This window comes from Vanellus vanellus (genome assembly GCF_965231255.1).
Source record: "Vanellus vanellus genome assembly, chromosome: 18".
NCBI lineage: Eukaryota > Metazoa > Chordata > Aves > Charadriiformes > Charadriidae > Vanellus > Vanellus vanellus.
Window position 1 is genome coordinate 10,015,912 of NC_138923.1, and position 24,292 is coordinate 10,040,203.

General features: G+C 43.1%; 2 protein-coding genes across 3 annotated transcripts; both read left to right on the forward strand.

Annotated features, from left to right (window-relative positions):
* The first annotated feature begins 83 nt into the window (after nucleotides 1-83).
* On the forward strand, nucleotides 84-4,119 carry ENTR1 (endosome associated trafficking regulator 1). Of its 2 annotated transcripts, XM_082492451.1 has the most exons (7): nucleotides 84-255; nucleotides 351-635; nucleotides 1,203-1,276; nucleotides 2,049-2,160; nucleotides 2,764-2,826; nucleotides 3,354-3,493; nucleotides 3,941-4,119. In XM_082492451.1, exons 1-7 carry the CDS (start codon nucleotides 142-144, stop codon nucleotides 4,032-4,034), a joined length of 882 nt encoding a protein of 293 aa, XP_082348577.1. In that variant the 5' UTR covers nucleotides 84-141; the 3' UTR covers nucleotides 4,035-4,119. The 2 variants fall into 2 exon arrangements, with proteins under 2 accessions (XP_082348577.1, XP_082348578.1); XM_082492452.1 differs by lacking the exon at nucleotides 1,203-1,276.
* SNAPC4 (small nuclear RNA activating complex polypeptide 4) lies at nucleotides 4,103-23,882 on the forward strand (the record flags this gene model as incomplete). Its single annotated transcript, XM_082492567.1, is given in 24 exon segments — nucleotides 4,103-4,378; nucleotides 4,380-4,587; nucleotides 5,601-5,641; nucleotides 6,622-6,780; nucleotides 7,326-7,451; nucleotides 8,310-8,388; nucleotides 9,038-9,119; nucleotides 10,019-10,123; nucleotides 10,723-10,795; nucleotides 11,110-11,274; nucleotides 11,529-11,676; nucleotides 12,676-12,782; nucleotides 13,069-13,163; nucleotides 13,830-13,924; nucleotides 14,558-14,643; nucleotides 15,359-15,751; nucleotides 16,814-16,903; nucleotides 17,130-17,370; nucleotides 17,475-17,545; nucleotides 17,871-17,969; nucleotides 18,231-18,258; nucleotides 18,900-20,995; nucleotides 22,340-22,470; nucleotides 23,374-23,882. Coding segments are annotated over 23 exon segments (4,983 nt in total), but the record flags the coding sequence as incomplete, so codon positions are not given.
* Nucleotides 23,883-24,292: the final 410 nt, after the last annotated feature.

A 24,292-nucleotide genomic window follows, 5' to 3' on the forward strand; every position in this document is an offset into this window, starting at 1 on the left:
AATTGGGTGACGGTATGGTGGCCCCTCGCTAATTGGTCCGCTCTGAGGAGAGGCGGGGCCCGCTCTGAGGTGAGGGCCCGCCCCGAGGCGAGGCCCGGCCCCGCGCTCTGTGGCCACCCGGCCTCGGCTCGCTCCGCGACTATGGCGGCGGGGGGGCTGCCGGCGGCGGGCTCGGCCGAACCTAATCCTTTCTCGTTCCATGAGTTTGTCCGCAGCAAGGCCCGGAGCGGCGAGGAGGCGGGCAGCGAACGCCAGGTAGGGCCCGGGCGGAGGCGCGGCTGGGCCCCGCCGCGCTGAGGCGCCTGTCCCGCGCTCACCTCAACCCCTCCGCTCCGCTCTCCCCTCTGCAGGCGGCGCGGCCCGGCCCGAGCCTCGGCCCCCTCTTATTCCCGGATCCGGTGCCGCCCGGAGAGGTGGAGGACGAGGACGAGGAGGAGGAGGAATGGAGCGGGAGCTACCAGCCCTTGGCCGTGGAGCAGGCCCACCTCGCCGCCGCGGGCCCCTCCTCGCCCTCCGCCGGCTCCTTCTTCTGCGAGGGCGCGGGGCTGGCAGGCGTTGAGAACCCGAGCGTGGCCACCCTCGGAGCCCCCCCGGGGCCGGGCTTTCACTCCCTGCGGCAGCCCAGCTACGAGGAGGTAAGCGCCTCGGCTGCTCTCCCGGCACCTTTCTCGGGGCGGATACAAACGCCGCCTGCGGGCTCCGTCTTCTGTCAAGCGAGCTCTGAGCTCGTGTATCAGGTTGTTATAGAAACTTGGTGTCAGCCTCCAGCGTTATTAAAGCGTGCTGTCAGCAAGAGCTGCGCGGTACGTGGTAGCTTGTTAAGAGACGCTTACGGAAGAGAAGTAGCTCTGAAAAACTCTGTAGCATGAGTCAGATCCACTACCTTGTCTGTCCTACTGCTTTTGGCATGACCCAGGTGACTTCCTCATGCTCTTGCGCCTTGAAGTCATATTAATTTAGAATTAACAGCATTTGACTAGTCATATCGGTGCTGGTTGCTTGCTGCCACGTTTCTGTGCTCCACTGGGTTAGTGAAGTTAAATGGTTTTGAGAGGGGAAAACTAGGTGTGAAAGTAAGCTTGAATTTAATAGAAAGTGCAAGCTCTAGAGTTAAAGCTGAGTATTTATTCTGGTACTGGTGTTGGAGTGTTAGTGTTGTGAAACTACACCCTCATTTCTAATGAGAATTTTTATTTTTTTAGCTGAAAGAAGAGAATGCCAGTTTGAGAAGCAAGATCAATAAGCTTCAGATTTTCTCTGAAACTCAAGCAGACAAGTGCGTAAGCCACAGTATGGGGGAAAGTAACTGCATAAGCAAGGAGTTGTCTTAGAAGAGGTGCTCACTTGAAACAGTCAACGTCTTTAAAGAAGAAAAAAGTAGTTGAAATCTATGCTATTTATTAAAAAGCTTTAACAAACCCGGGTTTCTTATTGAAAAAGGCTTGGAAAGTAAGTAGCAAGCTGACATCTGATGAATGTGCTCGTGTGGCTTACGCTTCATGCAGTGTAGGTGGCTAGTGAGAACGAGGGTAGGGCTTAACAGGATGCATTTCATAAAGCTTCAGACTAACAAAATAATGAATCTTTGTCTCTCTCCTTTGAAGCAAGAAATGCATTTTTATTTTTGCTGGCGAGCAGCTTGATATTGGGGGAGTTGAATTTCCTGAGGCTAAAGAACCCAGTGACCAATCCAGCGTGTCGATTTCTTAAGTTCCTCTGCACTGTGCTGCTCCTTGCAGTGAGGCAGCTGGTATTTCCATGGTGATGGGGTAACCGTTTGTTTCTAAATTGCCCTTATCTCGGCTGATCCTGAACGGCCCTGTTTTCTGTACAGCCTTTCTGTAGTCAGCTGTGTAGTTCCCATTAGTGCTAATGGATGTTGAACAAAGAAATCCCCTGAGCCACAACCTGGAATTGTAGTTCTGTGGGAAGGCTCAATTTTTTTTATAACATGAAGGAATAAGTTTCTTGATCCTTCCATAGAATTTTCTTACTAAGGTATTTAATGCTACAAGTGCTTACTGAACGTTGTCTTTTGTTTTTTTAAGGATGAGGAAGCTTGAAAGAAAGCTTGAGGAAAATAAAATTAAAGAAGAAAAAGAAGCACAGGATTTGGAAGCAATGGTGCAGCATGTGGAACAAAATCTCCAGCTGATGACTGTAAGTGTTGGCATTTGCCATAGTAGCAGAAGCTTGTGTGGAAGCTGTGTAGCTCCATTCCTGTTCCTTCCTCCCCCAGGAGCAAGGGAAGCTGAAGTGATTCCTTCACCCATGTGAGCGCTAAACAGCTCTGGCATGGGTTTGAACTTTTCCCTCGTAACAAGACTGCATCCCAGTCTAGAACTCCTTTTGTTACTAGAGTAAGGGAGATCTTTGCAGAAATACTGTTTTCGGATTCATCAACACCTTCAATTGCTTTTTTGCAGCCTTCTGTAAACTCCTGTATGAACTAAGGGTTGTTTTTCCTGCTTGCTTATTTATACTGAGTGCTGTCCCTCTCGTCCATGGAAAAGAATTAATGGCTGGAGGTGAGGACAGCACTTGAAGGTCTCAGAAAGGAAAAATGGGGAGTGGAGGAGAGAGCTGATCAGACGTGACTGGGGGTACCATCCCCGTTTAGTATAGCATTTTGAACACAAGGTGGTGTAACACAAACCGTATCACTTCCAGTTACATGCTGGAATCGTGCATTCCTATGTAGCTTAAACTGCCTGCTATGTCCAAAGCGCTGCTATGGTATAAATAATCTTTATTCTATTTCAGAAACGGGCTGTTAAAGCGGAAAACAATGCTACAAAACTGAAACAGGAAAATGCACTACTTCAGGTACGAAGCAGTATTCTTAAGACCTTGCTGAATGTACTGGGACCGAAAGCATATACCTTGAAGTTGAGCCTATAAAAAGGAGATTGAAAAATTTTAACTACGCCTCACATCCTGGCGAATGCTATAGAAGACGTTCTAGTCTGGAACACTTCATCTCTGCACAGATGGTTAACTTCATCTCTGCAACGTGTCTCGCTTATGGTTTTGCTGATGTTTCGTGTGATGTTCAAACGCTGTGCAATATTTGGGACCTGCGAATGCTGTAATGTAATAGGGCAAAGGGGGGTTTGCCTGCAGGAAGGTGCTGGCTGGGGTGAAAATGCTGTGGATGTTTTCAGCTTTAATAAAGGCTTCTGAGTTGTAGTTTTCGGTCAGAGATGGCTCTGCAGAGCCGGGAAGACATTCTCTCTGGGAAGTCTGGTTACGGGATCTGCTCATTCGTTGCTGTACCCCGCTTAAGAGAGTAAAGTATCTATTGGAGTTTTGTGGTTCTTTTCGTACGAAGTTTCAGTCTGTTGCCTCTCTAGGTGCAGCTGAAGAATTGCCAGACGGAGAATGAAGCCTTGAGGTCGGGGCAGTCAGCCAGCCTGGCCGTGGTGAAGCAGAACGCAGACCTTGCCTTGCAGAACCTGCTCACGGTCATAACAAACTCCCGCACTTCCATAAAGTGAGTTGTGTTAAGATGACCCCCCCCTTACACTATCCCAGATGTTTGTCAGAGGTCACAACTAAATGTCCTCAGTGTTTTTTTAGGGTTGAAACTTGTGTTCTTGTATTCTGTGTGCCAGATGAGCTCGTCCATGTTCTTACTCACCTGACAGGTATTTTTCTCCAAGTTTAGGTAATAAAAATAACCAGAATTTGCAAGTCTTATTTTTTTACTTACTGTAAAATTGCTATACTTAGACTCTATAAGTCTCTTATGCTTTATTTCTCTACAACTCTTCCACCACTTCACTTCAAGTATTGAAGTCTGTGGTCCAGATAAGCAGCTTCTTGAAAAATCTTGGGTTATTTTTTTTTTATTTTTATTTTTTTAAAAACACCACCAAATGCTGCTGACTGCGTTGTCCTCTCCTCCTCGATCTAACGCTGTCTCTCTCCCCCACTCCAGGCAGCTGGTCTCCGGAGCGGAATCCCTGCAGCTGGTCGCCGATCTCCTGAAATCCATAGACAGGATTTCTGAGCTGTCGGAAGATGGACAGTGACTCAAACAAAACGGACTCAAAACGGACAACTTCGCTTTCATGCAGAAATTATTACTTAAAAGTTAATTTCTGATATATTCAATCTCCGGAAGCGGTCTGTAGTCCTGGTCCCGGGCGCTGTAACGGGTTTCGTGGCGCCTTTAAAGGGGGCGGTGCGGCCGGTGAGCGTGGACCAGGGACCCGGGGGAGCCCTCTTGGCAGCCCCGCCCCGCGGCGTCGGCGGCGGGCTCGATTGGCTGGGCGGTGTCACGTGCGAAGTGGCCCAGCTGACGGAAGTGCTCAGCAGTGATTGGGCGGAGGCAGAGGGGGCGGGCCCTGCGGCAGGGCTGTGCGGCCCGGGCCCGGGGAGTCTGCTGCGCCGCCATGTCCCGCTGGCCGGGCCCGGCCGGGGCCCGCCGCCTCCCCGGCACTGAGGCCGCGTTGTCCTCTGCGGCTCTCGACCTTAACGCGCAGCGGGAGAAGATCCGACGGGAGATCGAGGAGCTGGAGCGGAGCCTGGAGCCCGGCGGGGCCGGCATCGAGGTGGCTGTGTCTGACTCCAGCCTCAGCTCCGGTACGGCGGGGCGCGGGCTCGCCTCTCTTCAACCTCCCCCGGTGCTTCTGGTCCTGCACTGAGTTACTGCTCTGGCTCTTGAGATGCGCGCCTGGCCTGGCGGGGGAGAGGGTCGCCTCGTTTTAGTGTTAACCCCCCCATTTCTGCCAGGCCCTGCTGGCAACGAATTCTGGAGGACTTGAGGCGAGGCGTCACCTCGAGGCTTTCCTTAGCAAGCGTCCTTGCAGGAGAAGCCTCTTGCACCAGTGTTTTGCATATTTTCATGATGAAACCCACGGCAAGCTAGCGGGGAAGGTTGAGAGAGCCATCACGCTCCTGATGGAGGTCTCTTGTCAGAGCAGGTGGCGATGAGCTGACTCATAAAACGCAACAGTCCACCAAATACTATCAATAGTTAGTCGCAGCCGTTTGTTTCCACGCTGTTTGAATGCACAACACAGACTCTGCTGTGTGAGCCACTCCAGTTTGCAGCCTGCCTGTGCTTCCAAAAATTAATTTTTCAAAGCAAAGAGGGGGTAGTAATAGTTTGGGTGTTTATGGTGGCTGTCACAGTCACTTCGTCCACCTGTGTTTTGATCATGCGAGGCCAAATAATGTATGTCAGAACTCTGCAGCCACATTGAATGTAAAACCAAATATTGCTGAAGAGCGTGGAAGGTCTGTTAGGTGCTTACAAAGTTTACGGGTTTTACTGGGTTGGGGCGTTTACTTGGCTGCGTACACTGGAGACTATTTTACCAAGGCATGTAGGACCAAGGTGCAGCTTGATTATTGCTGTAGTTATCAGAAGCTGATTTTTTTTCCTACTCTAGAACAAAAATGTGCATATATGCAGTATAACTAAACATAATTTTTACTGGACAGTATTGGCAATACCTGAAACCTCTAATGGTCATGTCTAAGATAATATGTGGTGCTTTATTCTGTATGCTTCAATTGAAAATACCTTGGTTTTGAAGCTTGCTCTTTTTTTATCCCACCACTGTCAGCATTTTTTTTTTTTTTTCTAACAGATGATGGTGAAGATGATGACTCAGATTCTCATGCTGAAATGGTAACCATTTTCTCTTTAAGCGTATCTTTCCATCTGGCTATTGAAGGGAGTAGGAGGAAGGGGGATTTCACTCTGTTCTGGGGACATCTAGGCAGCTAGCTTGACTCTGTACCTTGGGAAAGATTAATAATACACCTGGAAGTTTGGTTATTCCTACCCAGGACTTTGTTATTTGCATGTAATAGAGAGGCTTCTTTTGGGTGAAAATAAATGACAGGGATCAGAGACCTCACTGCTCTAGTGCTTGCTGATCTCTGTCACTGGAAACACACCAGCTTCAGGGGAGGTCGCAGAGCAGTTGTTCATGAGAAAGAGATCATCAGCTTTTGATCAAGAAATCTTTTATTGCTTTGTACCTGAAGACTACTGAGTTTTGTATGTGAGAGGAAAATTACTTCTAAGACTTTTTCAAACCTGTTTACTTTGGTGTTGTTTTAAACGTAATATTTTCTCAGACTTGTATAAAAATATTCAGCAGAGAAATATTTTAGCAGCTGTACAGCACAGGAAAGGAGAAGCTAGTTTGTGAGGACAAATCTGCTGGTGCAGACTGGACACAGGTGCAGAGCACTTTCATGAAATGGTCCGAGCCCTGCTTTGTGTCCTCACGTAAGGGAAGAATTGCTTCAGTAGAAGGACAAATGAGGTGGAAATTTGAAGGGGTGGTTCTAAAGTACTGATTTAGCAGCTCAAAGAGCTGCAGTGTAAAGTACTTCTATTTTGCAGTTTACTTACAGGTTTTCAGTGGATGGCACAAGACCAGGTGTTGGCAAGATTTGGAGTCAGACTTGCAGTCTTGTTTGGTTCAAATAGCAGCAGGGCGAAGGGGAGGTAGGCGAGGCCGGTAACTGCCTCTGAGAGCATTCAAAACAACTGCCAGGGAGAGAGAAAGTTATGTGCCTCCAATTCTTTTGCAAATCAGTTTTGTAAGCAACTTTCTCTTTTCCCTCCTCCCTCTAAAATGCCTTATTTGCTTTAAGGAGATGGAACGAGAAGATGACAGTAGTGATGATGATATTGAAAGTAGCCTGCCACAGGATCCTGAAACATGTCTGCAGATGAACCACGTGTACCAGGAAGTTATCCAGGAAAAGATAGAGGAAGTCGAGCTTCTCATTGCACAAAACAAAGAACAGCAGGTGAGGGAAATAGGAGTAAAATGTTCATTCCTGTGCTTTTCTGGGTTGCTGTTTGCCATCTTCCCCTGCCGATCAAGCCCAGCAAAACTTTCCAGGACATCACAGGTACCAGTGGAATCAGCTGCAGCAGTCATAGTCCCTTATTCATATGCTGGTGTGGTGCTCAGCTTGCTTGGCCAGGAACCAGGTTCATTTTCTTCACGGCAGTTCAAACCGTTGTCACTTGACTGGCCTTTTGAATGGGTTATTTGACTGATGTTTCCGTGCTTTCTTATCAACAAAAACGCTACCGCTAGGGTATTCTGTATCTTTTATTTTAGCTTGTTGTAGCAAGTTAGTATTTTATTATTTTATTTTGTCATCTAGAGTGTACTATACAAACTTAGGAAGTTCCTAATCCTGTCTTTAACATGTACACTGATTTACAGTCTGGTGCTGCAAATTTGAACCCTGCCTGGGGTGTTTGTGATGGCTCAGCCACTGCTTTCTGAAATGAGGAATTTGAAGGAGACGCTGACACTATTTAATTAATTCTTGTATTGCAGAAGGAAATCCTCTGTGAGCTTGGTGGTCCAAAAATAGCAAAGGCAGGAGACGGTAGAAATCTACCAGCGAATCTATTTTTGGGTCATTTTATGAAGCCATACTTTAAGGATAAAACAACAGGAATTGTAAGTAAATATAACTAGGTTACATACTGATTTGTCTTGCAATGATAGATTTAAATTCTAACTGTGTTACATTTTAACTGTGTAACTGTGAATGTTACTCCTCAGTTTGAAACCTTTTTTTTTTTTTTTTTTTTTCCTCACTTGTTGCTTGGTTACCCTCTTTTGGAAAAGTTTGTTCAACTGGTGTCTGGCTGTGATGTCTGAAAGTGAGTTCTGAGGAGTGGCATTCCATCCATGGGGCACTTGGACATTCTTGTTTTCAACTTAGATTGTTTATCTTCATGTCCACAATCTAATTCCATCCTGTTGTTTAAAGTACTCATTGAAATCTGATTGTCTTTGAAACTGAGTTTTCTGAGACAAATGTTACTACTTTTATTCATGAGTTTTTAAAGGGTTGCTAGCAAAAAGAGATCTTGACTTTTTGTGTAGCTAAGATGTCAACTGTCACCATACATATTTAATACAATATTCAAGCAATGACTGGTAACTTTTCTATTAAATCCTACCCAAGTTGGTAGTGCATCTTAAATAGGTACAAACATGCGTAATATGTGTTCCCATGTTCAAAGTGCTTCTTCAACCGTCAGCTAATTGCGAGCAGGCCTGGCTTTGAGCTGAGGATGTGCTGTGTAACCATGGACAAACTTACTTGCTTGAAGTTTCTGTTTGTATTTGTTTTCTTATGTCTTCTGATGTATCTGTGAGCTAGTGCTAATAAAGGTGACTGTGACGTGTGACAGTTTGTACAAGTTTGAGTTCCCAGTCTTTTTTTTTAGCAGCTCATGCTAGAGTTCTAAGAAGAAAGGGCATTTTTTTTGTGTATCTGACTTTTCCAATGTATCTAATCTTCATTAGGGCCCTCCTTCCAATGAAGATGCCAAGGAAAAGGCAGCTCAGGGCATAAAATCCTTTGAACAACTGATTTCAACAAAATGTAAGAAACTGTATTTGCTGTTCAGTGTTCTATAAGAGCTATAACAAATGTGTATATTCATATTGTTAGGTGCCCCCCACCATTTTCAGTTAAACATCAACACTTCTGATATTTAATAATTGACTCTACAAAAGAGAGTAGTTAAAAGTAAAAGGGATGCTCTGTAAATTGTTTCATTGAGTGATTAACAACTTGCTGCTTTCATTTTCATTTGTTCTGATGCATCATATAACTCCTGTGAGCACTCCAAAACCGAATGAGATTGTGCAAGGGTATAGCGCTCAGATGAGAGAAGTTCAAGGGACTCTTACAGCTCTAGATAGATACAGACACCCAGGTGATGATCTTTATTGAGGTCTCTCTGGAACTAAAACTGAGAAAGAGGCTGCAACTTGCCCAAGTCAGACGTGACATTAGTCATTTTGGTGGAGGACAGAATCAATTTACCTAGCCTCTGTTAGCTGCTTTGCCTAACAAAATTGTGTAGCTAATGAAGATGAACTGTTATTGAAGACCTGAGGGACACTTTTAACAGTGGTATTGAAAGCAGTGGATATATCTTTTTTTTTTTTTTTTTTTTTTTTTCTCTCCTTCCTTGGCAGTGGTTTTGCACTAATGTCTGAATGCTCAATTACCCTCTTTTGTCTAGGGAAAAGCAGAGAGAAGACATTATTGCAGAAATCGGTAGTAAGTGACCGCTTGCAGCGCCTGCTTCAGCCAAAGTTACTGAAGTAAGTACTGTGCAAAAATCTTTCTCCTGGTGAGAACATTATATATGGAGGAAGGAGAGAATAGATGTGGAGAGAATATATGTGGAGATTCCACCTTCCTTCAGCAAGTTCTTGCATTAACTGTTTGCAAATCAGTAAGGTTACAAAACACAGCAGAGATACTTAGACTGTCACCGTTGGGCATGGTAGAGCCACTCTGTGAATCACAGCAGTGGTCCTCAAACTCCCCTGTTCTGTGGGCACCAGTGCAGAAAATGACACTGTTGTAGGTAGCAGTGTATTGCATTCTCTGTTGATATCTGTATTATCTGGGCGCGCACGTGGTACTGAAGGGTATTGGACTGCAATGCTCTGATCATAAGGAAGAGGTTACAGCATTCGAATTGGGTTGTAAATGCTTGATGATTGTTTTGTGGGTACCTGGCAGGTGGAGTGGTTTTGTTTTGGAGGTATTGTGGCATTTTATGGCCATTTATTTCTTCCCATTGACACAGTGGTATAACTTAAAATAGTCTACAGGGCTTGAAACTGTAATTGTAATGGGCAGTGAGTCATACTGGTGTGTCCAGCGAGAGATTTTAGTGCCTGGAGCTGGTACAGTCTGTCTGTGGTGTTGTTGCAGCAACTGTTGGTTCTCTCTGTAAATACCAAAACGATTAATCCGAGACCTATTCTGGGTCAATGATTTGCACTGAAGGGGCAAAAATACGACAATGAGTGTGCTGTGTGAGGAAAACCTAGAAGAACAACAGCTTTGTGTAGCGTGGAAATTGAAGGAAAGAATGATGGACTTGAATGAAAGCCTGCTGGGGAAATCATCTTTGCCCTATGTCTTCTGATGCCATTGACCTCATTCCCATCTAGTCATATTAAGTAATGATAAAAATGTCATTGAACAGGATGAATTATTGGAATCAGAAACTGGAAAAAGTCAAGACTGAAATGGAGAAACAGATCTTGGAAAAACAAATCAAAGAATTGGAGCAAGAAATAGACGCAATTAAGTAAGTCATCTTTTTCTGTTCTTGTTGAAAATCAAAGTCTGTTCTTGGAGTTTACCTCTTAAAATTCCCTCCTTTCTCTAGTACTTCTAGATATGGTGTTTGAAGACAGCTTTATTTGTGTTCGCTTGCAAAAAATTAAGTGCTGTTCAAACTTTGTAGAGCTCTCATCTCTACAGTTGTTTACTAGGAATTGTGTTTTGGGTCCTGATATACAAATGTAGTGTCTATATTGTGTATAGAGGTGCTATTTCAAATAGTTCTTGATTTATCAATAAGGCAACAGAGCTCAGTAGTTCTGAGCTTTTGCTCATTAACGTGTTTGGAGCAATGTATTTTGATGTTGGATTTATTGTTTCCCCTGCTAAACTAACATCATTTTGTAGGGGACTGTTTTTCAAGAAGAAATATCTTTTGGGGCAAAGTTACTATGCTAAAGAGCCTGATGCTTTGAGATAGTACGTGTTCAGTTCTTCCAGAAATCAGTAACAGGTGGGGAGGAGTAAGATGGAGTAAGATAAAGCAAGATCAGGAAGACAAAGTGGCTGTTGGATTAGCCATTTAATGTGGTTATTTCTTTCTCTTTGTACCTTCTGCTTTAGCCAACTCCCAGAAAGTGATTTGTTAGGAAACAGATTCGATGAGCATGACTGGGAGAAAATTTCAAACATCCACGTAAGTTGGGAGATCAGCTGTTTTATTACTTCAGATATCTGTGTCCCTTCTCTTGAGAATTAAATGACCTGGACTAGTTTGCATCCACTGTTCCCATCATGCGTTTCTCAAAGTTGACTGTTCTGTGATATCAACTTGATAGGCACAGAAGCACTGAAAATTTGATGTTACTGGTTTAATTTGATGATTTAATTCTGGAAAACTTAGTAATAAGACATCTGGAATGCAAAATATATTCCTTGTATCAGTGTTCCTGCCTGTCCAGATGTTTGTCCCAGCTACAATAGAAAACAGACTTTTGCTTGCTCTTTCAGTTTGATGGACAACGTAGTGCAGAAGAACTGAGGAAGTTTTGGCAAAATTGGGAGCATCCAAGCATCAACAAAAAGGAATGGACTGAAGAGGAAATAGAGAGGCTTAAGAAGATAGCTGCTAAACATGGTTATCTGGACTGGCAGACAATAGCCCAGGAGTTGGGGGTAAGGTCTTCTGAGCTCAGAAACAAGAGGTAACAAATCAGTTAATTCTGACTTAACTGTGTCTCATGTCAGTTTTCAGAAAATTACATTAATGTTAATTCATTGTTTATATATGCTTTGCTGTTTACATAATGCTTTTCTGAGAGGCGTTCAAGAACAGTACCAAAAAAGTTTGGTACTTCAGCTTTTTCCTCTTGCTTTTTGTCTCCGTGAATAACCAGGTATCTGCATATCTCTGTTTTCATTGTATTAAGACCAACAGAACACCTTTCCAGTGCTTGCAGAAGTATCAAGTCTATAACAAAGATTTGAAAAGGAAAGAATGGACCAAAGGTGAAGACCAGATGCTTTTAGAGCTTGTTCAAGAGATGAGAGTCGGAAGTCATATCCCATACAAGAAAAGTAAGTGACCTACAAGTGAAAATGCCTTCCATTCACCTGTACCTCTTTTTTCATTCTGCCAGGTTTATGTCTGTTAATGTTTCTGCATACAAGAGCACCCAGCCTGCTCTGATTCAAGGAATTAATGAAGTTTTATTTCCTATGAATGTTTCCATTTCCAGGATAGTCACAGTTCTGTGTTTTCACCTTACCGTTCTAGCCTGTGATCTAGACAGGACACAGCAGTGCTGTGGCTCATCTGAATCTGCAGATGTACGGATTTCTAAAAACCCCATGTTGGGGAGATGAATGAAAGAGAAAGGTTGAGTTTTCCCTCTCTTTCCTTGGTGGGAACAGTGACAAATGCCTTTTGTGTACCTACCTGGAAGCTACCAGCAAGAACTTAGTATCTCTTGGAACCTTTATCCATCTTTGAAATTTGGTTGAAACTGGCAGAGTTATTAACAAGTACTTACGGTTGTGTGAGCTTTCTTTCTTGTAGCAAAATCACCACAATTTTTCCCTAGAAAGCCTGTATTCATTCGTGCCCAGCTCTTTTGGCAGTTTTTGGTGCTGTGCCCAGAAGCCTTTTCTAGGGGGTCGGTACTGCTGCTTCTGTTCCTCAGAAGTGTGGGAGGCAGTATGACTAGTGAGGAGTAGAGCTGAGAATAGTGACCAAGTATCTGGGGTCCTAAATCCAAGCCTGTTAGTATAACATGTAGTGTCGTGAACCTGTCAGATGTATATTGGAGCTGAAATCTTTCCTAGTAGTTCTCTGTTGTAGCAAGGTGGGTTGTTGGGCCATCATGTGTCTAATATGGATAATGCCATTATAAATAGTAACATTTTGTGTATGCCACGCTCTTTCAATTCTTGTTGGGTACCTTTGCTTAAGTATTTAAACTGAGATTTAAATGCTTCTTATGGGGATCCACTGTTTAAAAATATCCCAGGTATAATGTAAGTAAAGGAAGAAACACTGTTTGCAACAGATTTTAAAATGCAACATTGCATTTCTAGTTGCTTATTACATGGAAGGAAGAGATTCTGCTCAGCTGATTTACCGATGGACAAAGAGCGTGGATCCCAGTTTGAAGAAAGGACCCTGGACACCAGAGGAAGATGCTGTAAGCTCCGTTCTCTGATGCCTAGAATTGCGGGGTGCAGAACGTGGGAAGGTTAGACTGTTGAGATGTTGCATGGCTCTATACATCTGAGCTTTAACAGTGGCCCAAAGGAATGTAAAATGGATCAAGACGGACAGTTTGCAAGTCAAGAGGGCTTAGAAGCTCTTAGACGCTTCTGTTCAGAGATTTACAACACAGTGGAAACAAATATAACTGCTTCTGTTTGAGGCCTATTAGGATTATTACTGATGAGAATTTCAACTCTTGCTTTATCCGATTAACATAGATGCTGTTGGCTGCAGTTAAGAAGTATGGAGAGCGTGACTGGTATAAAATTCGGACAGAAGTGCCAGGGAGGAGCGATGCTCAGTGCAGAGATCGGTAAGTACGCTAAATGTAGCAGCTGTGCTTTCAAGTTTATTACATAGAGCTGAGATGCAACTTATTTTACAAATATGTCTGATTTACTTAAGCTAGTGTCACCTTAAGGGCTGTTTTGTAAAAGTGGTTATCGTCTAAATATAGTCGCTAACGTTGTCTCCACATAACCCTGCATTTGCAGTTACAGAAATCAAAAAGTTGAAATAGAGTTTAACAGAGAACAGTGCATTGTTGCCTGTGGCGTGCTGCTCCCTCAGTATAGTTGTCTGTTAGCAGAAGTTGGGAAGGACGTTGTTCAAAATAAAGCAAAAGGGGTCACTAAACTTGAATGAGTGAATGTAGGGAGGGAAGGTTGTCATCCACTTATTGTCTATCAGCCTTGAACCCAACTTCAGGAGATTTAAGAGTACAGTATGTCCTAATTTCAGTGACCCGTTTTACAGCCGCTTGTTGTAATTCTTAATCGTGTGGCCTGATACTTTTGAGAACAAAGAGGTTGTAGCTGTGCTGTATTAAGGGAGTAGGGGTGGGACCCCTTAGAAAAAGGAAAGATCTGATAAGGAATGCTGATTTTGTTCAGCCTCAGAGTACACTGTGATGATCGGAACATACAAAGCAGGATTCCTTTGTTCCTAAGTTCCTTACTTTAATGTTTTCATTTTGAAGGTACTTAAAAGCATTGCACTGTGATGTAAAGAAAGGCAAGTGGAGTTTAGAGGAAGAGGAGCAGCTAATTGAACTGGTTCAAAAGCATGGCCTGGGTAAGTGTTTCTGTGGCTTAATCTTTAGAAGTTTAGAGAAGTAAGTATTATTAAGGAATTTATCATTGAAGTTTTCTCCCCTTTTATTTTAATCCCTGCAGCTGACAATAGCAGGTTCTGCTTTGTACTGATGACTGCAACCTTCCTTATATTGTGTAGTCTGTTCCTGGAGATTTGGCTATTGAGGGATTGTGTAGTGAAGAGTTCTGTAGCTGTGTTAGGAAAGTGTCAGAGCTATAACAGTTTAGAGGGGTGAGTTTCCCTCTAAACAGCCTGTGAAAGAGTTCTCTTATTTTCTTTAAGACAACTTTCCGTAACAAATAAAAGCTTTTCAGAATTCTGTTTAAGCTTTCTTCTAAGTGCTCTTATTACTGCTGCAAGGGAGTGTGTAGTTCTGCTAGGGTTTTCATCACCAGTTCATTTGTTGTAGTTTCTAACTTTAGCTGAGTGTATAGTGGTGCAAAGCCTGATTGAAGTAAGCAAATGAGTATTAAGGTTTTGAGATCCATTCGTACAGTAACTCCCTCTTATACGAGGAAATGTATAATATGTGTATGAAGTTCTGCACCAAAAAGGCCAAAAATGCTCAGTTTGTTGCATTAATAGGTATGCTCTATTCTGCATCCTTTTTAGGTCACTGGAGTAAAATAGCTTCTGAATTGCCACATCGGACTGGCTCCCAATGTCTAAGCAAGTGGAAACTCATGATTGGGTCTAAGGTATTGTACGAAATCCTGCTATGTCACAGTCCCATCTCTTTAATTAAAGATTTTCTAAATTTAAAGCAACATTCTATGAAATGAATGCAAAAATTGACATTGATTTCACATAATCAAGATTTTGTCATGGATGTTCATGGTCTAATTTTTTTATGTCTTAAAGCAGCCTTTGTTCTGAAGGTCTGAAGTTAATTTGCTATATATTTGTAAAATAACCGGAATTTCTTTTTTGCATTGAATGCCTGTAAGGATGGGATATACCTAAGTTTTCATGTATGTACCTCATGAGTTGCCAGTTTTGGTACCAGGCACTCCAGAAATTCTGGCTGCTTCAGACCATATTAAAGATAGTTTTGTTTCCATTGGCAAAGCACCTGCCCTAGGGAAGGGTTCATGGAAACTCGAATGTGTCGAGATGGGGCACCGTACTTAGTTTGTACTTCCATGTGCACCAGTTCTTAACACAAACTTGTCTCTGTAGCTTTTCCTTTGTGTGCAAGAATCTAAACCAATAAAAATCTGTGTCCAAAGGCAATTGTCTGTTGTACTGGATTTAGTTAATCTTAGCAGAAGTAAAGCAGAACTATCCATTTGGAAGTCACACCTTACTGGTAGGATACTGCCTCAAAACTTTTTAACTTACTGATTTGAGAGATTTGCAAATCAAGGGTGAATGCTGGCTATAACTTGTCTGTGCTTTTTTTTGACTGAGAAGAAAAGATCTAGGCCAACAAAACGTCGACACGTGCAAGAGAGTTCCAGCTCATCAGAGAGTAGCAGTGAAGACATAGAACTGGACTTGGCAGACAGTTCAGAGGAGGAGCCGACAAGCAAGGAAGAGCGTGGATTTCCCAGCATTGATTTGTGGATACCAACACGGACATATACAGAGGAGTCAAACCAAGGAAGATACCAAACTCCATCCCTTTTCTCACCTGTGAGTGCTGATGCAAAGAACAGTAGCAGTGAAGTTCCAAGTGCACTGTGTGATGGAGACAAGGACAGAGTTGCTGATAAATCATCAGAGTTGAACACTCTCCTGAGAGGCATTGCACGTCCACATTCAACGGACATCATTGTGAAGAATCCAGTAGAAGTAATGAACAAGGTGAATCCTGGGATTCTCAGTCTGTTCTTGATGGGATTGGAGCTTAGATAAGAAATGACCAGGAAGTGCAGTTGCTGCAGTAAAGAGAGTATGTGATGAGTTAAATGGCAAAATCTTTTTTGCGCCTCTGTTGGCTGCTTTCTCACTATGCCATTGGGGGGTGCTGTTGGAAACTGAGCTGTGGGATTAAACAGAAATTTCTAGCACTGCCTCCCAGAATATTCCCTGGAAAACAGCTGTGTTCTTTCCTACCCATAGTGTCACAGAAACAAAACTTTGTTTGGATCTTCATGAAGCAGAATTGTCCGGTGAATTGTGGTGTCTGTGTACCCTGGTGACTAGGGCATAGTGGCTGAGAGTTTGGAAGAATCAAGTTACCTATACATCTGTATCTGATTCTGAGCTGGGTTTTCACTCCAGGTCAGGTACTGAAACAGTACAAACCCTCCTAGGACGTTTTTGCAGAAAGATACTCCTTAGCAAAATACTAAATGTCTAAATTACTATTTAAGTTCATGTAAGCAAAATTGTTCTGACTCGTGTGCTAAGAATTGCACACGTGCCATAGACTGTGGGACCGATGGCACCAATGACAAGTTTGTTGGTTATAGAAGTGGTGTGATCTGGGGGTTATGGTATGCAAGGGTTGTAAGTGCTTATCTGGTGTAATGGGTCTTTAATTTTGATTACAGATACAGCATTATTTTACTAGTAGAAGTTTAGGGAAGAGTAAGTGGCTTTTCCAAACTTCTTCCTGTTCCTTCCAAACCTCTTCCTGTTAAGCCAAAAAATACAAAGAGAATCATCCAATAAATTCTGACCCTCAGTGTGGGTTTTTGTAGATACTTCACGCAAAGACTTTTATGAAATAGATATTTGGTGTTGTGGTAATGCACAAAAATATAAGGTCAATGACTGCACTTCAGGGCTGATTTCATTTAATAAGATACGTTCAACAGCAGGAACATTGAAAACTTTTGGACCTTCTGTGTATAATCAGTGCAAGTAATTTTCTGTGAGGTACTTTCCCTTTTATCTTTTCTTGTATGCTTTTGTTTTAAGGCTTCCAGATGTGGAAAGCAAGTGCTACGGGTTAGCCTGGAGAATGTGAGAAGAGCATTAAGATACAACACGTGCTTTCAGAGGAAACTTGTAGGTGCCTCTTCTGTCTTGTTTGCTCTTTTGATGCGAGTACTGCTAGGCTGTATTTAGTGGGAAATGGTTTTTGATAGAATTACATACTTTCTTGCACTGTGTTCCCACGAGGAAAAGCTCATGATTGTTTTTTCATAAGTACCCCATGAATAGTTTGTCCTGGGACTGATTATGGTAGAACCTTCCTAATTGGAACTCTAATAATGTATTTTTTCATGCACAGCAATCAAAGATACTAAAACCTTCTGCCACCGTTTTAACAAAAATATCTGGAGTTAGTACGTCTGGACAGAAGATTCAGGAGCTGCAGAACATCACAGAGAAAACTTACCGTCAAGAGAGAGAGCGTTTAAGAAGACTGAACCTTGACAGAAAGCTTCTAATGGCAGTGACACCTTGGGTGGGCAACGTGCTACTGCCTTGCACCTTGCAAACTGGGAAGATGGCTTTTCATCAGACAAAAGGTAGTGGTGACCCATCAGGGATAGTACTTCTTACTTTTTGTCCCTACTTTCTGATATCTTGTAAGTGAATGTCCAGCTGATTTTGATGTTGGACTTTTTTCTAGCTGATTCTATTCAAGAGAAGATTAAGTCAGTCAGTCTCACGAGCACTCCACTGTTCACGCTTTTCATTCAGGTGGGTTCTACTGTCTTAGTAGCATTATCTGCTTTCAAAGAGCGGTAATCTTTATTTCTGTATTTAATGCTTAAATAAATGGTTTATCTTTGTTTCTTAAAGTAAACATCTAATTACTGGATTATTCTGACCCCATGGCTTGCATGTGATGTTTCTTAAATAAATCCTGCATTCAAAATCTAATATTGTCAGGATTTTTTCTGTAAGTGTAAAAATGTCCCCAGAATCTTGCATGTGATGCCTCTCCCATCCGTCTTGTAGAGAAGTGACAGTACCAGAACATTTTTGTTCTTGATCAAATTTTAATGAAATTCGCATCTTGCAGCTCTTTCAGATTGATACCCAAGGCTGCATGAAGGTTATTCGTGAGAGAAGGCTAAGGCAGTCAGAGCTTCTTAGGGCGAATGCAAGAAAGCCTCAGCAGGTATTGTACATGGTCTGTTTCTAAGCTTTTCCCACTGAAGTCTTGACTAAAGTAGAGATTTTTCATTGCGTGTGGCCAGTGGTGCTGTTTGTGTGTGTGTGTGTTAGTTACCAGTTTCTTTTAGTTCAGAAGCATAATAAAATGCTGGCTGTGTGACCACTTGTATCAGGTCTTGGCAGATGTGGGTTTGATTCACATCTGTGCTGTTTTAATGATCTTTAGATATCTCAGAAGTATAATTTAATATAATTTTCTTGGCAGGCTTCCCAAAATATGGAGACTTCTTCAGGTACCTACCAGAACACTTATTTTTATGATGTGCAAGAACTTTCACTTAATTCATCACCGTTACATTAATGACCAATTTATCTGAAGGAGAACTTCTGGAACAAAACTACATTGTCATACTTATTTTTGCTAGCTCTTGGATCTTTCAGTTATTGGCTAAATGTGTTACCCTTTGGTAAGGACTGGAAAAAATACTGAAGGGCTGGGGAACCAGTAGCACTGGGCCACCAGTTCTGTAGACTATCACTGTTACGCTTTTCTACAGCAAGGTGCTGCCTGTAGTGAACATGCTGGCGCTCACCAAAACCCATTTGTTGTTGTCATCATGACTGGTGTGAATTGCCTGTGTGGTACTGATCAGTACAATTACTTGTGCATGTTGTTAAGGTCTGTTCCTGGCCCATCTGTGATTTCTGGGTAAATTACATCATTGCTGAACAAGTGGTAACCTACTGCATCAGAGTTATCTGAAGGATATCAGGATGGGGCTTGATTTAATCAAGACTATAGTGTTGTAGGAACTCTCACAAACGGGAATTTTGCTACTTCTTGTACAGGGTACTTGATACTTAATAGCTAAGGAATGGCTTTTGAAAAGACTGTCCAATCTTTTAATATTTTTTTATTACCCCTCCTCTATAGGCAATTCATCACAACCTTGTACTCAGAGGAACTCCCGAAGGGGTGTACCAAGGAATGCTGTCAGGAGACCTGTTGCCTTAAAAGCAAGGGAGACTGCTGCTGCTGTCTTTGAGAGCAGCACTCCTGCCATACCGGCAGCTCTTCCAGCCCAAGGGCAAAGGCAGAAGCCGAAAACTGTCTCAGAATTACTGAGAGAGAAGCGGCTAAGAGAATCACAGGCTAAGAAACCTATGCAGAGAACAGTATTTGTTGCCCCACAGATGCTGGTTTCGGGGCCTCTGATAATCCAGCATCCACCACAGCAAATCATTCCTTCTGCACAAGCAGGGAACAAACCTGCAGCAGTTAGTTGTACAAATAGTCAAGTACAGTGTGCACCAGCTCAGTTGCCAGCATTTACTTCTGGTGCAGGTTTAAATTCTGCTGCTATTGTGCTTGAAAACCATTCCTCATCAGTGCCAGAAACTGGGGAAAGCCCTGGTTCCTCACAAGGGACGGAACTACAATCCAATAAGCAACAAAAAGAGCAACCTTTGGAAAGTAGCCCTGAAGGAGGAGTTTTACCAGCTGCAGCAGAGAAGGCCCCAAATCAGGGAGGGTGCAATGGTCAGGTCCTAGCTGGTAGCTCAGCTTCAGTAGTGTTGCAAAACCAAGCTTTTGTGCCACATCAGATTACAGTGGTGCCTGTTGGTGTTGAGTCTGGAACCAACAGCTTGTCTCTTTCCACACCAGTTACCTGTGAGCTGAATAGTAATGGGCCACAACAGGGGCCAGTCAATCTGTTGCCTGCTCTTGTAGCTCCACAAGCTGGTTCGCATTTGATTCCCAACAGCATACTGCCTTTCACGTGGGTCGTAACGCCACAGGCTTTACTCCCCACCACTGTACAAACTGTGGTAGGTGTTCCCCAAGGACTGCCAGCTGGTGCTGTGAGAAGTCAATGTCAGACAACTGTGACTTCCAATGGCAATGTCTCTAGCTTAGGAGCGCCTTCTCTACCAGCTGGAGCAAATATGCCTCAGCCCAGCAGTGCAGAGACAAAAGCACCAAGTGCCCAGTTAGTAGAAGGAGTACCTCTGGGAAAGGCAGCTAACCATTCCACAATTCTCTTGCCTGTGACCTCAGCGAGTCCTGGGTGCACCACATCCAGCGTTTCTTCTGCAACATGTGCACGTTCAGATGGCTTCTCCAAGGCTTCTGACTCCTCTGCAGCTCAGACTCCTCTAGCTGATGGACCAACTGTGCATGCTGTGCTGCTGCCCCAAACACAGCTACCTGCAAGCACTCAAGCGTCTGATTCCCAACACATGTCAAGTCTCACTAGCTTGGGAAAGAGCCATGACTCCATTGCAACAAATGGATCACCTGCCAATCCAAGCGTCATCATGAAAGGGCTTGTTCTCCAGCCGGGAGATCCAGTTCCCCACAATAATGTCCCAAACAACTCTGATTGCTTTGCTGCAAGAGCATTGAAAAATAGACCTATTGCTTCCAAACCTCCAACTACACAGCCTGCTGACAGTCCCCCACAGCCAACGACTTCCAGTGCAGAAAAGAATCTACTTGACTTTAGCCTGATTTCCCTTGAAGATGAGGGGCTAGTGAAGGAGTGGCTGAATGGGAAGCAAGGTGTCCAGGTACCATCATTGCAAACTAAGTTGCCTTATTTGCCACCTTTTCTGTGCAACTTAAAAACCCTCTCAAAGCTACTTCTGCAGAAAGCAGCTCTAGAAGAGCAAGCGGCATGTCTTCTGCCTTCTGATGCCAGTCAGGATGAGGGCACTGGGGTTGACTTGCACGCTATCACAGAACTGGTGCAGCAGAAACTCGGCGATAACCCTGCTTACCTCCTACTGAAAGCCAGATTCCTAGCAGCCTTTACACTCCCAGCTGTACTAGCAACTCTGCCTCCCCCAAAAGTGACAACAACTCTGTCAGCCAGCAGGAAGCAATATGAAGAGAGTGATGAAGAGGAGTGGCAGAGTGAGAAGGAAGAGTCTGAAGAAGAGAGTTGTGGGAATGAATTAACAGGTGTATGGTTGGATGGGACGGTTGGTGATGAGCCTGAAGACAAAGATGCTGATTTACTAAATCAGGTAAAACAGAGGTACCAGGGACTAAAAGCAGACAGTTACTGCCAGCTAAATATTGCTCCCACTGGAATCCAGGGTGAAACTGCCACTGTTCTTAAGCGTAGCAGAAATTTGGTCCTTTTGAATAAGCATAGTTTTGCAGCTGATTAAAAAGCTCTCTAGCTCAGCTGGAAGCACTTAGTCCTCTCAAGGGTAAAAGCCTATGGTTTATGTAGCACGTTAAACTTGATATGATAGTTTCCAGAAGTGGGTATCAGAGCTCCCTTCCTCTTACAGTTTATAATCTGTTGCACTGACTCCTGTATTTTTGAAATCAGGTCCTTGTTTTTCATTGTATGTTGTCTTTAAACCCTGTTAATACCAAGGGAATTGTGTATGTTTGCTCCTACTTCCATTTAAAGTCTTCATACCAAATTGTTTTATATGACTAGAGATTATTAGAGTATATGCATCAATAACGTTAACCTAAAATTGGTCTCTAATTTTTAAGCTAAATCCATTAGTACCCAGCACTGTTTCTTACAGAGTATGCCAGGAAGTTGTGTAGCTCAAACTTGTCTTTCAGTTCATTGTGGCTTCAAAGTAAATAAACAAACCACTAATGAAGATGAATAAACAAGGTAACTGGCTCTTTCTACAGAAAGATGGCGAAGCTGCCTAAAAATCGGAGCTTTCCAGTAGTAAAAGCCAGCAGTTATCTTTCTATTCTGGCTCTGACTTCTAGGTCTGGGCCAAGTTCAATGTACTTTGGACTGCGAGCAGGTCGTCAGCAATTCTTTGCCACCTTATAGCCTTACTGCCAACCTCTGTCCTGTGTCATCTTCCACCAGGCTCCCTCCAACTCCTTTTATTAACGCTGTAGCCAGATTGTTTTCCTGGTGCTTTTCAGTGAAAAGTTTGTGGTAGGGATATGTTTCATGAGAAATCACAAGTTTGTGTTGACCTTTGTTGTTTGGGGCATTGTCTGGCTCCAGCAGTGAAAGCTAAAGCACCAATTGAGGCAGGCACGCTACCTCTCTAACGAACAGTTGTGCCCACAACATCTCTAATGAACAGTTGTGCCCAGACAGAAGCTACAGCAGGAATTTAGCTAGTTTGGTAGCAGTAGTAGAAGCGTACGTTGCAGGAAGAAATGCCAGTATTGGCTGAAGGTTTCACTCTGAAAAGTTTATGTTTGTGATGGTGCTTGCTGTGACATTGTTAATAGAATGTTGTTGTCCCATGCTTAATTTTGAAGATAAATGGAAATCTTGCTGAGCTCCCTAAAATAAAAAGATGGCTGAAGGGGTTCTTTTGCAATTATGCCAGCTCTCCTGGTGTTTATAGCCTCTTCTGCTTATGTTGCAGGGCATAGGAGCTGAAGAGATTGCTGCACAATCTGTCTTGGACTCCTGCACTGAGGTGACTGATGCCAGTGCTCCTCAAATCAGGAGAAGTGCCCGCTTCAGGAAAAGGAGGAGGCTGTGAGAAGGAAACGTGTTAGTAGCTACTCAGTGAATCTTGTATTTCTTGCCTGAGAAGAGAACCTGAAACGCTGTCTGTGGTAGAGCTTAGACAATGAATCATGATCCTAGGAGAGGACTGAAGTTATCTTGACTTTTGTTCCTGTAGGTCACAGAGTTCTACAATCACCCATTAATCACTACAATCACCCATTAATCACAGACTAAGGCTAATACCTTGACTTTCAGGGGGAGGGAAAGTTGATGTCTGCATGATAAAATTATATTCAAAAGTCATGAATTTCAAACATCTGGCAGCCTACTGGTATTATACCTAGTTGGTAGCACTCTACGGGCTTGGCTGCTAAAATGAGACTAGTTTAGTAATAGAGGGTCATAATTTGTGGGACAGCAAAGCCTGGGCAGCTACTATTGAAGAGAGGGTTTGTGTGTGTGAGTGCTAAACACGTGAAACAGAAGCCGAAGTAAATCCTTGCTGCAGGTTCCAGCAAGCTGGTGGGAAGATGTCCTTGCTCTGGGTTGTCAGGCAGTCCTCTAGATCCTGGACAAGTAGTGGCAGCTCTTTGTGTAGTTTGCCCTCTGTAGCCTGGCTTGTGAATCTTGAAGTAAAGAATAGTATTAAAAACTGGTGGGAAGCTGGTGCTTAAGATCAGTGGTACTTCATTAGAGTTTGTCTTTAACGCTTTATCTTTGAACAACTTTGTGGTATTCCCCCCCCCCGTATGGCTTCATTTCTATACATGTGTAACGGGACAGCTTCTATAGGGTACAGTTGTGTGATGTCTTAATATAAATTGCGTTTGATTTGCACAGTTGTCAGGCTGGTTTTTTCTTTAAAATTCATTTTAGCAACTCCAAAACAGCAGCTTCCCTATAAAAATGCTGTGACTGATAGGAGTTGTTTGTGCTTTGTTACAGGAGTCACTTGAATGAGGTCTGCCTTCCTACACAGCAGTAGGAGACACTCTTTGCACTATTCACTTTTAACACTTCCAACAAACTGACCAGATGGACCTGGGGAAGAAAGGAAAATGGCTGGACTGGTTTTCCCATTGCATAGCAAAGTATACATCTTTAGCCAAGTTGCAAAAAATGAAACAATGGCTGGAGGGAAGTCTTTCAGACCAATTCTGTTGCTTTTCAAACTAGCAGCTGCCATAGATGCTGAGGGAGAAGATTGCTGGAGATTTGGGGAAACCAGCAATGATGGTTATTTATTTCCTTTTTGTGATACCCCCTATTTATGTGAATGTTTATCCATGTTCAGAATATGTTGTTCATTGGGTGTTTTTTTTAGTGCTGTGACAGTGGTTTTGCTTGATAGCTAACTGACTGAGTACTGCTGAATAAGCAGCAGATTAATTTTGTATCAAAATGAGTCTTGAGTATTTGTTGAAATACAGATGTTTTATTTTTCTCAAAAATTACTGATGTATTCTGTGTGTGTGTTTTTTCTGGTAAATAGTGCTTTTAATAATGTGTGTATGAGTGTGATTGCTAATGAGAAAAATGAAGCCTGCAAGCTGCATGAAAACCAGGGAGAATTTGGAAAATGAATATGCATGTGACTAAAACTGAAGAACTGAATTGGGATTGGATTCTTTCTTGATTCTTTCACAGTTTGCCCCATACAGACATTAGCAAATCACTTAACAAAAACTTGTTTCTTCATTCATAAAACAGCAATTTCTGTCTTACAGAGAGGTACAAAGCTAGCTGAGTCAAAGCTGATAAAATCTAGTGGGAAAGTGCTGCAGAAAGCTTCATTCCGTTGCACTGGCAAAGCTTTCCAAGAGTGTAGCGGTGAGTTTAGAGCACTGTGAGTTGCAACTCTTCT